The sequence below is a fragment of the Leptonychotes weddellii genome, chromosome 5 (assembly GCF_054177405.1).
Source record: "Leptonychotes weddellii isolate Sample4059 chromosome 5, ASM5417740v2, whole genome shotgun sequence".
Taxonomy (NCBI): domain Eukaryota; kingdom Metazoa; phylum Chordata; class Mammalia; order Carnivora; family Phocidae; genus Leptonychotes; species Leptonychotes weddellii.
The window spans coordinates 139906012-139918734 of NC_138373.1; the positions used below are offsets into that span (position 1 = coordinate 139906012).

General features: G+C 44.7%; 1 protein-coding gene and 1 long non-coding RNA gene across 19 annotated transcripts in view; one reads left to right on the forward strand and one right to left on the reverse strand.

Annotated features, from left to right (window-relative positions):
* The window catches only part of LOC145721877 (uncharacterized), a 33865-nt gene extending 24587 nt beyond the window's left edge, over positions 1 to 9278 (forward strand). The window contains exons 2-3 of the long non-coding RNA XR_014145870.1: positions 4947 to 5014; positions 6819 to 9278. This is a non-coding gene — a long non-coding RNA (uncharacterized LOC145721877). The remainder of the gene's footprint in view (positions 1 to 4946; positions 5015 to 6818) is intronic.
* Positions 1 to 12723, reverse strand: part of ANKS1B (ankyrin repeat and sterile alpha motif domain containing 1B) — a 432537-nt gene that overhangs the window by 26237 nt on the left and 393577 nt on the right. For 16 of the 18 annotated variants that reach the window (XM_081822238.1, XM_081822237.1, XM_081822236.1 and 13 more), the window contains 3 exons: positions 12315 to 12326; positions 11328 to 11414; positions 3167 to 3304 (listed from right to left, as the gene is read on the reverse strand). In XM_081822238.1, the coding sequence (XP_081678364.1) occupies positions 3167 to 3304; positions 11328 to 11414; positions 12315 to 12326 (237 nt within the window). Of the gene's footprint in view, positions 1 to 3166; positions 3305 to 9296; positions 9437 to 11327; positions 11415 to 12314; positions 12327 to 12723 lie in introns of those variants that run through there. The other 2 variants (XM_081822239.1, XM_081822231.1) reach the window with 2 other exon arrangements.

Genomic DNA, 12723 nt, shown 5'->3' on the forward strand with positions numbered 1-12723 from the left:
TGGATGAGATGTGTTCTTGCTGTCATGACAGCAAGAGTCTAGAATGCAAGGAGGTCAGGTGCTTGCCAGTAGGTACATACTAGCTTTTTTCATGGGAACCTGCCCCTAATTCTGCTTTTGCTCTAGTCTTTTTATTTTCATCTACCTGTCATCTAAAACTGAAACTATCACAAGCTGAATTTAGCATAGATCCTAAGTAATGGAAACAGGCTTAGAGATCCTAAAGTATAACATTTCCTAAAGTACGTTCTGTAGAATGCCACCCCTGCAAGGTGCTCTCCGAAAAGGGCTCAACAGCCAGATGAACTTGGGAGACATGGCGCACTCCACCCTCTCTCGGCATCTGAGCATATTAAAAGCTCAGCAATGTCCCTTAGTAAGTGAACTGTGTTAAACTCACATGGTAGATTTGTGGGGGGACTTGGGCCTCCCTTCCCAGACCACAGGATTTCTATGGGAAAATACTCTGAATTTCAAACCTAACTCTCCATAACCTGGAAGCGTTCTAGACATCATTGACTTTTCTCAATGATAGTAGATATTCATAAAAACGTTTTTTTGAACTGTAAAAGCTTTACAGGGTCAAAGCAGCAATAACTTTGCAATAAAAAATGTATATGTATGCATACAGATCAGCTAAAAGATAAAGTGTATACTTAAGGCATTCTTATTTCTTCTTTCCTTTTTTTTTTTTTTTTACCATTTGGGCAGCCTAGGAGAATGACTCATATCAAAAAAATTTTAAGGCTTCAAGACTGGACTGAATCTTGAACTGTCCTATATAAAGATACTAAATTCATGCTCAAAAAGGCTGTGTGTGTGTGTGTGTGTGTGTGTGTGTGTAAGCAAAGCTTGTTGCATCTCGAAATTGCTCAAAGGCCCAGGTCAAGGCTGGTGGCCTTTGTTACTATTTTTGAAGTTAGACACACCGTGTTCACCTAGAGAGGATTAAAATGGCGGATTTGTGGTATATGATGAAAATCCTCTGGAGCTTATACCAGGCCTGTGAAGGTCTACAGTAAATCAAACATCTGGGTGAAAAGATAAAAGATGAGGCAATTCTCTACACGCTTCCAAATGTATCAGGGACATCATGTTGATCCTAAAACTAAATAGTTGACTATTTCCACACCCCACATTTTGCCTCAGTATTCTGCCATCACACACACACTGCTCAAAACTCAAGGGGGCCGATGGCCCATAGGAATCATTTTCAGTTTGAATACAGGACAATGTTTGGGGTACGATCATAAAGGCCAGTTATATATTACTTTAAAAACCAATTTAGAAAGAAAGGCTGCAGTAGTCACTGAAAGGCTGGACTTCATCCTGAAGGCGATCACAATATTAATGCTGACATTCAGTGCAAACACGGTACGGAGGCAATATACCATTCTAAGGCCTGCAGAGTCAATATTTTCTTTCTCTTGTTTCTATTTTATTTATTTATTGCTTCTATTTTTTTTTTTCAGTTCTTTGCAAGAGCAGTGGGAAAACTCGGGATCATAAACACACTTGTGGCAGATCTATTTTATGTCTTTTAGCAGGAAGGGGACCGGGCTGTCAATTGTGATGTTGGTAGGCAAGGAGAGGGAAGAGGTGGGAAAGGAGCTAACATGGAACACCTGTTATTGGTGAGGCATTCTCCATATGTCCCTTCATGTCAATCCTGGTGAAAACCCGTGAGGCACACATCCCTGTACCTGGTTTATAGACAAAGGAAGTCAAGACTCGGAGAAGTCCTGCAACTTGTGTAAGACCCAGGCGCAGGAAGCAGAGCTGGGGTGCTAACTCTCATCTGCCTGTTCTCTCTATAACACTAAGCCAACTGCCTCAGTGCAAGGTGCTTCGTGCAAACCAAAATGCGCGTGGAGAGAATGGAATTTTGCTGTTTACAGAAACAACGGCATTTCACAAGAATGGTGAGTTATGTGTAAGGCACCAGAAACCTAACGCTGAAATGCCTTTAATCAGCACCATCGATCTCATGCAATCACACACAACCAGATATTTGGAGCAGCCTTCGAGGGCTTTGCTTTGTAGTTCTTACTGTTACCACATACCACTTTTATATTATTTTCCACATACCTCCCAAAATAGAAGGGATTTTTTTAAAGGCACATGAATGTTCTTTCCTGTTTTCATTCTCCAAAAACTGAAAGAGATGAGCCACCTGTAGCATGATGCAAATGCTCTGGGCATGAGCCTAATGTACCGTAGAATGGTGTGTACTTTGGACTATGGGAGTCTTTGGTCCTTGGGTGTTAGCCAGAGCTGACAAAGACTGCTCCAAGAAGTTTCGCCCATGACACTGAACTGTGGGCTGCCCTTCCAAGAATACATTATATTGCACTTACTGTGTAATTCTTTAAGTATGTATATTTCAAACACACTGGACAGAGCAGTACTGTCAAATTAAAGGGACATTTTAATAATTCTTCTGATTACAAATTATTTCATGGTTGCAGCCATATCTGTTCTGCTTCAAATACAGAATGCCCAAGGTACTGTATTAGAGATATCCTCAAGAATTTGTACCACATTGAGGGTATCTATGTATCTATCTTCAAGGAACACTTGTTCTCTAGAATTGCTTTCATTTCTCAAGTCTGTAATAAAGGGCTAATATTTAGACTAGTGACAGATAGGACCATAAGTGGTATAATACCGTAAGTATGTCATTGTAAGACTAACTTCTGAATAAGCAAATAGATCAAACCTTGGTGTTCCCAATTATTACCTGTAGGTGTCTAATTTGTTTGACTACTTTTCAATACAGAAGACCACAAATAACGTATGAGGCACTGAAATTATTTTTCTTCCCAACAAACCTAGACGACTATGCCCTACCATTTAGAAGTGGCCACCAGAGAAACCAACAGGCATTACCATACTTTGGTACCAAAGAAAGAAAGGGATTTGTCAAATCTGAAAAGTGAAGTTAGTAGTTGAGCAACAGCAGTTTGGATACCAAGCAGAAGCGGAGTTCTAAATTTAATGGATGAGTGACAATATAGGCAAAGCTCAGAAAAACGGAGTCTGCAAAATATCCTACACATTAGGCATACCTTAACACTTGATAAACAAGCCAAGTATCTTAACTGCAAGTTGAGTTTTCAACAAACTGCAGGTACATTTGGGGAAATACTTTAAAGACAGTACTCACCACATCAAAGGCAGTAAACACGTGACAGTAGTGGTGATTGGACTTCAAATCTTTTGTGATATAAGCAAATGTTGAGAGGTCTTCTGGGTCCTGGGCAGCACAGGAGATATTACGAATTTCATGCTCAGCAATTATGTTCTGGAATAAATGAAATAAGTGACAACTGTTTTCCTTTGCAAACCAGCATATTTTAGAATCAAGGCAAATGACTTGGGAATCAGCTGCCTTCCCCTCTTTCTAGAATGTTCTAGACCAGCAACATTCAGAGTGAACGATCTGTGGGCAAATGTGCACCAGGTCTGGAAGGAATTTTTCATTTAATTAAAAACAACCTAATGTTGTCATATCCTGCAGCAGTGGTTCTCACCAGGTGCTGTGAGCAGAAGGACTCCGGGTGGCAGACACGCTTTTTAAAAACATAGTAGTTACTAAGCATTTTATGGTTTTCATTCCCCATATACACCTATAGATAGGCAGTGCTGCCTCCTGCTAATTCTGTCTGGAAAGCATCACCTGCCACATTCTGCATGCTGGGAGAAACTGTCCCAAGAAGCTCTCTAAACCCTTCCCCATCTTGCTGCTCACTTCGGTGCTCCCCCCAACCCCCCATTGCCCTGGATCAAAGGCAAGTGTAGAAGGAAGTGGGCAGGTTGAAGCATCAAGGCGCTCTCTCTTTAAGACATTTTTTAAAGGATAGTTGACATTTAGTGTTACATTAGTTTCAGGTGTACAATACAGTGGTTCAACTTCTCTGTATGTTCTGCTATGCTCCCCACAAGCGTAGCTACCATCTGTCACCATACAACGCTATTACAGTGTCATTGACTACATTCCCTATGCTGCGCCTGTTATTCCCATGACCTACTCATTCCATAACTGGAAGCCTGTATCTCCCACTCCCCTTCGCCTGTTTTGTCCATCCTCCGATCCCCTTCCTCTGGTAACCCTCAGTTTGTTCTATTTATAGGTCTGATTCTGCTTTTTGTTTATTCATTTATTTTTTAAGTTCCATATGAGTGAAATCCTATGGTATTTGTCCTTTTTGATCTTACTTCACTTAGCATAATACCCTTTAGGTCCATCTGTGTTGTTGCAAATGACAAGATCTCATCCTTTTTATGGCTGTGTAACAACATTCCATTGTAGGGGTGTGTGTGTGTGTGTGTGTGTGTGTACACACGCATCTTCCTTATCTATTCATCTATTGATTGATGCTTAGGTTGCTTCCATATCTTGGCTATGGTAAATAATGCTGCAGTAAACATAGGGGTACATATATCCCTTTGAATTAGTGTTTTTGTTTTCTTTGGCTAAATACCCAGTAGTGGAATTAGTGGATCATATGGTAGTTCTATTTTTTAATTTTCTGAGGAACCTCCATACTGTTTTGCACCAGTTTGCCTCCTCACCAACAGTTCAATGTGCTCTCTCTTAAAGACTCTGCGGAGGCTGAGGTGTAGAGGTGGTATGAGGGAGAAAACCACTCTGCATTATTCAGGTCTTGGATGCCTGGCTTGATGCAGGGCCCCGTGGATGACAACACCTCACTAGCTACACCCACCGTGTAGAATTATGAGTGGGTGCTGTGGTTATCATTATCATCTTACAGGTGGGGAAAATGGTACTCAGTGTAAGGGCTTTATGCAGGGCAGGTGGCAGAGCCAGGACTAAAATGTAAGGCTGTCAGACTCTGGAGCTCAGGCTCTTTCATACACTGCAGGGCCCCTCATCCCCACCTCCCTCTCGCTGGTTTAACATAATTTCATTTTTTTCTCTCTAGCATTTCTTCATGCCATCTCACTGCCAGCCCCCTCATCCCAATGTGCCTCTAAGAGTAACTGGTGGGAGGTAAGTGAAGAAAGGTTTAAGTACCATGATTCTGAAGCACAAAATAACCACGGAGCATCGTGTTGGCTGCAAACCCTGCTAGAAATTTCTTTTGATACACAGATGTTTTTAAAAAGAAAAAAAAATTCACATAATTGTGCAATCGTTTTTTATCTTAGAGGATCCCATTTATGTTTTTTTGCAGTTGTCAGAGATCTAAAACCTTCAGTATGTTAGTTATGCTAATTACTTTTTAATTGCACAGTCTTAAATAACCTGTTGGCCATAAAATGTTCCATGTATGCCCATCAATGCCTAAAAATGCTTACAAAATGTCCTTCCCTGCCAGCACCCCAGCAAGTACTTCATGTCCCTTGCTCTACTGAGCTGTGTGGTTGGGAAGCAATTACAGAATTAACACATAAAAGAAAATTAAATTAAGACATTCTTCACTGTGGCCCTGTATTTTGACATGACATGCAGCACACTGTCAAAAATAACTCAATTTGAAACTGGAATCCCATAAACAAATAACATTCTATTGCAAGATGCAGTTTCAAAATAGAAGGTCATGATCTTCTTCTGGCATTCAGATAGCATTTCTTCAAGTAGAAAACTAAATTAGGAACGAGTGAGTCTTAAAATGAACTTAAGAATCTACGGTCTTCACAGGGATGATGTTAGCAGGTGCTGAGAGCCTCCGCCGTCGTGTTAATTGGGAGCTGCCATTACCTCTGGGAGTGTGGCTTTGGTGTCACGTATCCAAGATCCACTGTTATCAGAAATAGAGCATTGGCTCCAATTTTTTTTTTTTTTAAACTAAATTGGCATTTTGTGTTCCTGAGATCTTTTACTAGCATACAGTAGATTGGAAGATCAACTTCTTGGGAAAGTATTGCAGTGGAAAATGCTCTGTGATTTTTATTGCACTGAATTCCCTGAGTCTTGCCAATTCACAAGATGCCACTTCTCAGCGATCTTCAATGGCATGTGACAGCATCATGGCCCCGGGCAAAACTATAAAGTAGGCAAAGTATATCTTTGGAGATCTCTCTTTATTATGGACCGCATGTCTGTGTCCTCCCCAAATTCATACCTTGAAATCTTAGGAAGCCCGAAATCCTAAGCCCTGATGTGATAGTATTTGGAAGTGGGGCCTTTGGGAGGTGATCAGGTCCTGAGCGTGGGGCCCTCATGATGGAATTAGTGCTCTTACAAGAGAAGGGAGACCTAGGAAGCTCTCACAGCAGGAAGATGCCATCTATGAGCCCAGGAATGGGCTCTCATCAGACACTGAATCTGTTCGTGACTTGATCTTGGACTTCCCAGCCTCCAGAACTGTGAGAAATAAATGCTTATTATTTAAGCCACCCAGTCTGGTAATTTGTTATGAGTAGCCCACAACGGACTAAGACATTCTTCCTGTCTTTCTTGCCCTTCCCCCAATTTTCTGGAACCTCCCACTTCTCTATTCTCCAGGAGCCCAGGGCTGTCTTTTAGCTGCTTACCAAGGCTTGCCCTCCTCTGTGTTGCTCCACATTTCCAAATCAGCCTCCTCTCCCACTCTTGAAACTTGTATTCCTCTGTTGCCTGGTCTAGAGGGAAGGCAGGCTACAAATACACTCTATATTAAGAATAAATGATGTTTAATCATCCTAACTGGCACTTTAAAAATATGCTGTTAAGTGAATTCATATTGATAGCTTATGTAGGGAGGTATTTTTGAGCAGAGCTTCCTGATCTGTCCGTGGGGCTGGAATGTGGTGAAGCCCCAAGGTCGCACTATTGAAACGCTGCCATCACTCCGCACTGTCTATGTTTACAGAACAGTGAGGCCAGCTCTCCATGCGGAAGGTGCACCCGAGACCAAGGACACTACGGCTGGAGACCGGATGGTTGGTTTCCTCCTTGGAGAAGATGTCAAGGAGGGACACATTCTTTCTACCCCCTGCCACACATCAGTTAGTGGCTCCTCCATAAATTAACACTGGATGTCAACATCAGGTACTGGTGATGCATCTCCATTTAAAATGGACCCCCCTTCTGTTGCTCAGCCTCCACATCTAACCATGTTCTAAGGAGACTAGAGCTTTTTAAAGGCTCAAAGGGAAGAGTGAGGAGGGACTCACGCTGCCCCTTCTTTGGGATAGAAAGTTTGGCAGCTCGGTACTCTGCAATAGGGAGAGACTGTTTTTTCTTGTCTGTTGCCTTTCATCATGTTGAGAAACAGCTAAACAGGTGCCTGGCTGGTGGTGCAGAACAGAAGTGTTTGGTCCGGCCAGTTAATAGAAAGGTTCTCAGAAGGGTGTGTGATGAGAAGTGATGGGGCCTAGGAGTCAGCCTCTCCCCGTTTCCCTCACTCCTGGCTCCGACAGGCAGGGCCCTTCTCCTGAGTCTCCTCCTCAGGCCAGACCTTCTCCGGGAGAGTGCAGTGCCCCTTCAGAGAAAGTGTCCGAAACAGAGGCAACAGCCCCAGCTGAGGGCTGCCAGGAGGTGACCCGTAGAGAGGCTGATGCAGATGAGAACAGCATACATGCTTAATGGGCTCTTAATTTGACTCTGAGCTTTTTGGAAGGAGAAGTATGAGCTATTAAAAAAAAACAAAAAACAAAAAACACTTGTTTAAGCAAATGTTCTGAATTATTTTGTGCTTAAAAAAACAGCATAAGCCCTGTTTGAAGTTGGCATTCAAAAAGCAAACAAACAAAAACCAAACCCCAGCACTGCACTGTTCCTAATTTAGCTGGATGGGAAGACTGAGGAGGGGGTCAGGGCGGGAAGGTAAAACGCAACCTACTCTCAGCCAAGCAGTGGATGTGGGGACTGTGTCACCTCTTGCAAGACCCCGCTGGTCTGAAAACAGGGCCGTAACCAAACTGTCAGAGACCTCTGGGCCGAATGCCTCACTAGAGTTCTCTCTGGGCTGTGGATCTACAGAAAGGTGATGTGCTTTATCGACAGACAACATTTTAGGAGCAGGTCTATTCCAAGTTCCATTTTTAATTCAAGACTATTTTCGGCTCTCCCTTCTTAAAACAGGATTAGTGGTTCGATTTGTTTCCTAAGTTTGTGGGCAAGAGGTTTACAAGTTTCTATCCAGGCACCTAACCCTTCCCCATGGAGCAGCCGATGTCCCGTGTTCACAGAGGGAAAGGAAAGCAGTGCTTTGCCGGAGGGCTCATCCTCCCCGGGCTAGTGGGGGCCAGAGAAATGCTAGAGCAGCACCCTGCCTGCTAACCAGTGGCACTGGCCATGGAGGGACAGCAGATGAGTTAGGTTAGGGGCTGGGGAGGTCAGGTCAAGGTTCAGCCCGTCCCCGCGACCAGCTGGCTGCGGGACTGCAGGGCAGTCACTTAGCAGAGGCCGGAGGCCTTCTGTTTCTGCGCCCCCTCCACGCCCTGCGGGCCGAACAAACTCCTCCAGCTCTCCAGCTGGAGAGCGAGCGAGCCACGCAGTGGCTGGGAGAGGGCTGCTGAAGAGGAAATCGCAGTGAAAGCATCAGATATGGATACGAAGGTGTGACTTTTGGCTGTGCCTCATCCCAGGCTTAGTGGCCTCTAGCACCTCACCTTGTGAGGTCTTCAAATAGGTGTCCGCCTCACAAGTCCTTCCCGCAGAAGCGGCCCACCAAGACAGCACCTCCCAGGGGAGAGGTCCGCGGGGCAAACCGAAAGCAGGGCTCTGGAGGTTACCTCTGAGCTCCTCTCCCGGGGGGCGAGCACCAATCCGGGGTCGGCCTTTGCTACAGAACCAGGCGGCCCGTGAAGGTGCACGGCGGACACTGCGGGGGCCTAGCTGTCTGAGCGCAGCTCCCCTCCCAACAGGGCCTGAGAATGGCCCTTCAACAGTGCCTCCTCGAGGCCTTTCGGAACCAGTCCTTCAGCCCTGGCTGGTGGTGGTGCTTCTCAGCCTTCTGCCGTCAAACCCCACCAGTGCGGCCCGACACTCTTTCTTCTACTGCTCTAATCCAGTCTCTGCCTTGGCTTCTCACACACCAACGGCCAGACTGTGGCCCTGAGTCACCCACGCCCTCCCTACGCACTGTTTGATCGGGCTCGATCGGCCACATTGCAGGACACGGGGATGAGGACACTGTACACTTGTCGGTGTGGAAGTCAATGTCCCCAGATTCCTGAAAAAGCCGCCAGGCACATGTTGCCAGAGGGAGGGTGGCTTTCCACCCCCAGCACAGGCACTTTGCCTTTGCTCTAGGTTCTGAAAATTCGCTGAGGACCACACTCCAAGAACTTGAAAGATACGCTGTCCTTCTTTAGTGTTTTTATTCACACAGGATTACCTTTGTGTATTGTTCAGTGCTCATACTTCCATAGAACAGGCATGGGTGAGTAGGCATTCATGGATAACTCATCTAATTATTGGCGACTGAAGCAGAAGTGTCTCCTCAAGGTATGGGAGGATCAGGTTCTACAGCCCTTGATGTGTCTGTAAGCCAAATGCAAAGGACGGACAGAGCTCTCTCATTCCTCTGATTGTGGAGAGTGGATTTGAGAGGATGCTAATAATACAGACGCATCCAGTCACACCACCAGCTTCGCAGAATGACAGCCTTAAGACTCTGGGAACTCTTCAAGGCAAATACCACTTGTTTAGAAATTGTCAGAATCCAAGACTGCTGAGGTTGTTAATCTAAGGGAGTGTCAAACTCTTCTGCTAGAAATATATTGCTCTTCATGGTTTTCAAATGCAAATGGATACAGAGTTGCTCCGGGTTAGGGAAAACACCCAAATGCCAAAGCCTTTCTTGAACCTTAGAAAACAGTGACAGCCACGGTGCTGTCGATGAGAGTTCCATTAGGTTCTGAAACTTTAAAAACCAACTGACTATAATTTAAGGATAAAGAAAAGTTTGTGCACCAGTAACTAAAAGTTGCTTCCAACTATAAAAAAGCAAATCAATCGGGATTTTTCTGATGAGAATCTCCACAGTTGTAATCCCACAACAGTAACGGTCAATACCATATTGCTGGCTTGAAACAATCTTTTCACATAAGGCATCTGACTCTGTGCTTTGGAGATCATCAGGCTGCATAATCGTGCAGGGTTATAAGCTTTCTGCTCGGGTTTCAGAACTGTTTCTAAAACTGGGAGGATGTTCTCCTAAGTAGATCCGGGGAGCCTGGGCTTGTCTGACTGCTCTTACAGCAATCTTCTTTGTTCTACTAGACAAATCAGGAAACCTCCGAATTGGTTGATTCAGATGCTCAGGGTTATTATAGCCTCCCAAGAGTCACTGCTCATGGGACTCCCCCCTGGTCTCTAAATCTGGTTGCCCCGGCCCTAGGTTACTACTGTTTAGTTCACCTGTTTCATGACTTTGATGCCCTTTTTCCAAAATGGAGTACAAGTAGGGGAACCGGGTAGGGGGTTCAGAAAATAAATGGTATTCACCAATGGGGATCTTTCTACAGTTTATCAGTTGGGAGGATATAGGAATAAAACACATGGACATCTGGGGGTTCTGTGAGGAGGAGCCGGTCAGGTTTGGTTGTTTATGGAGAGTGACTAGTGGTCACACCCAAGTGTTCTAGTCTCGCCCTGGCGCTCGGTCATCTTCATCAGGAAAGGAACTCTAGAACACTTAAGTAAAATGCAACCCGGTCATTCCCACTTGACCTCCAAGCTCACGAACTGTTTCCACTGTGAATACAAAGTCACAGCGGAGTCATAACGTGGCTTGAGCCTCTTTTCTGATTGTGCCTCTTAAGAAAACAATACAGTTGAAATCTTCTCCTCCATCTCAACAGCTGAGAATAAACGCAATTATAAAATATGAAAGTCAGAGAATGTGTTCCTTGCGTCGGGTGTTCACTACATGTATCCAAAGAAAGGACGTATATATCTCTAGAGGAATGGGAAGACAAATGTCCTAGTCCTTTGGCCAGTAACATTTTCCTCTGATGGAGGCACGATGACATTGCTGCATTTTCATTACATACGTGACTTTTTTTTTTTTTTCCTGTTGTAATGTTCTCCAGATCCAAAGGGAAATGCCAGGTACTAAGTGGCCACAGTCTATTAGAGAAAGCACCACAGAAAAAGCAAAACGTGTGTAGGAATCCTAGATGAAACCCCCAGATGCGATGTGCCCTTCTGTGTATGAGTGAGAGAGAGAAAGCGAGAGAGAGAGAGAGAGAGAGAGAGGAAGAGTGTGTGTGTGCGCACGTGCACCTACAGTTGTGTTCAGGGAGCAGAAAGGTGGGGGGCAGGACGTGAATAAAAGGGGAGATGCTGGGCATGATGGGAGCAAAGGATTTTAGATCATATGCCCAGGAGTGTATCTGGCGTCTAAACCAAAGAGAAGTGCAGTACTCACCTTATTTGTTGCATCAATAAATTTGACTCCTTTATAAGAGACTGAAAGAATAATAGTGGGGACCTTCTTCATTTGCTCTGTAGACTTCTGCAATTAAAATCAGAAAGCTGTTAGAGCAGTTTGTGTTGCATGGCAACGGAAGAACATAATTTCTCCTCTTGAAAGATAAAAATGAGCCCAACTTAAAAACAACACACACACACACACACACACACACCCCAAACACACTAATTTAAATGTATGTCTCTCTTCTCTTGGGCTCGGCTACGGTTTGGACTTCTAAAGTGTCTGTCTTGCACTTGAGAATCTAAAAAGAGCTTGTTCTGCCGCTTCCTGTGGGTGAAGGAATACTCCTTTTCGCTGACACCAAAGGGAGAAATGAACAGCTCTGTCTCCTACTGTGGTTTCAAGCAACCGTTCTTTGACTGGAGTTAAACCATGTCAGAGTTAACGCCAAGGGTGAGTTTGGCATTGACAAAACATACGCCACCACTCCCCCTTTCTCCCAGTCACTCTTTCTTCAAGGCACGATGTAGGTCTGAATCATGTAGTTAAAATAGGGACTTAAACACATCATTGTGAATTTTTCTTGAACCTGGCCAAATCCCTACGAGCTGACGTATTTGCAGCAACACCGCTGGTGACTACGCAGGATAGAATACCACCCTGCCACAATGAAGCCCTCCAGAACAGCCCGTGTGTTGAGCCAAAGCAAAACCGGACAGTCCAGGTGACCTACTTAATCATTTAGAGCCGCTAGATTTCCTTAGGCTAAGTTCTTATGTATGATACGTGTTCCCTCCGGCTTCATGTGCTGCGAGTCTGCAGCCTCGGGAGTTTTATGCATCTGCAGAAAGTTTCTCCACAGTTGAGGACGTGCCTTTTCTGTTCAGTTTGATCATTCATCACGGGTCACCCTAGTCTGTGTACTTCATTTCCCACCACGGTTCCTCCTAATAATCACATTAAACATCGAGAAGAACCTACCTGACAGTTAGCCTGATGGATTTTCCAGAGAAGACAGGTGGGAACAAAAGGAGAGAGAAAACACATAAAAAGGTGAGGAAACCATTTCAATAATTCACCAAGAGCACAGAGTCCTGAGGCGGTACATGGAGAACAGGCTTTACAGGTAAACGCGGATGCAGCGCAACTGCTCTTGTAGGCACAGCTGTGGGCTTTTCAGACCCCGTCTCTCCCTTCCTGTCCCCTCATCACTGTTCGCCGCGCCACACTGCCTCATGCCTGACACACCAGAACCTTCCACTGCGGGTGTCCCAAAACCACCTGTCTTATGGCTAGTAAGGGAATTGGGGGGAAATATTACCCAATTTTCCATTTTTAAATTCCGAAACGTGACCTGAATTAAAGAAGGCTTTTAGTTGGATAGGGTGAA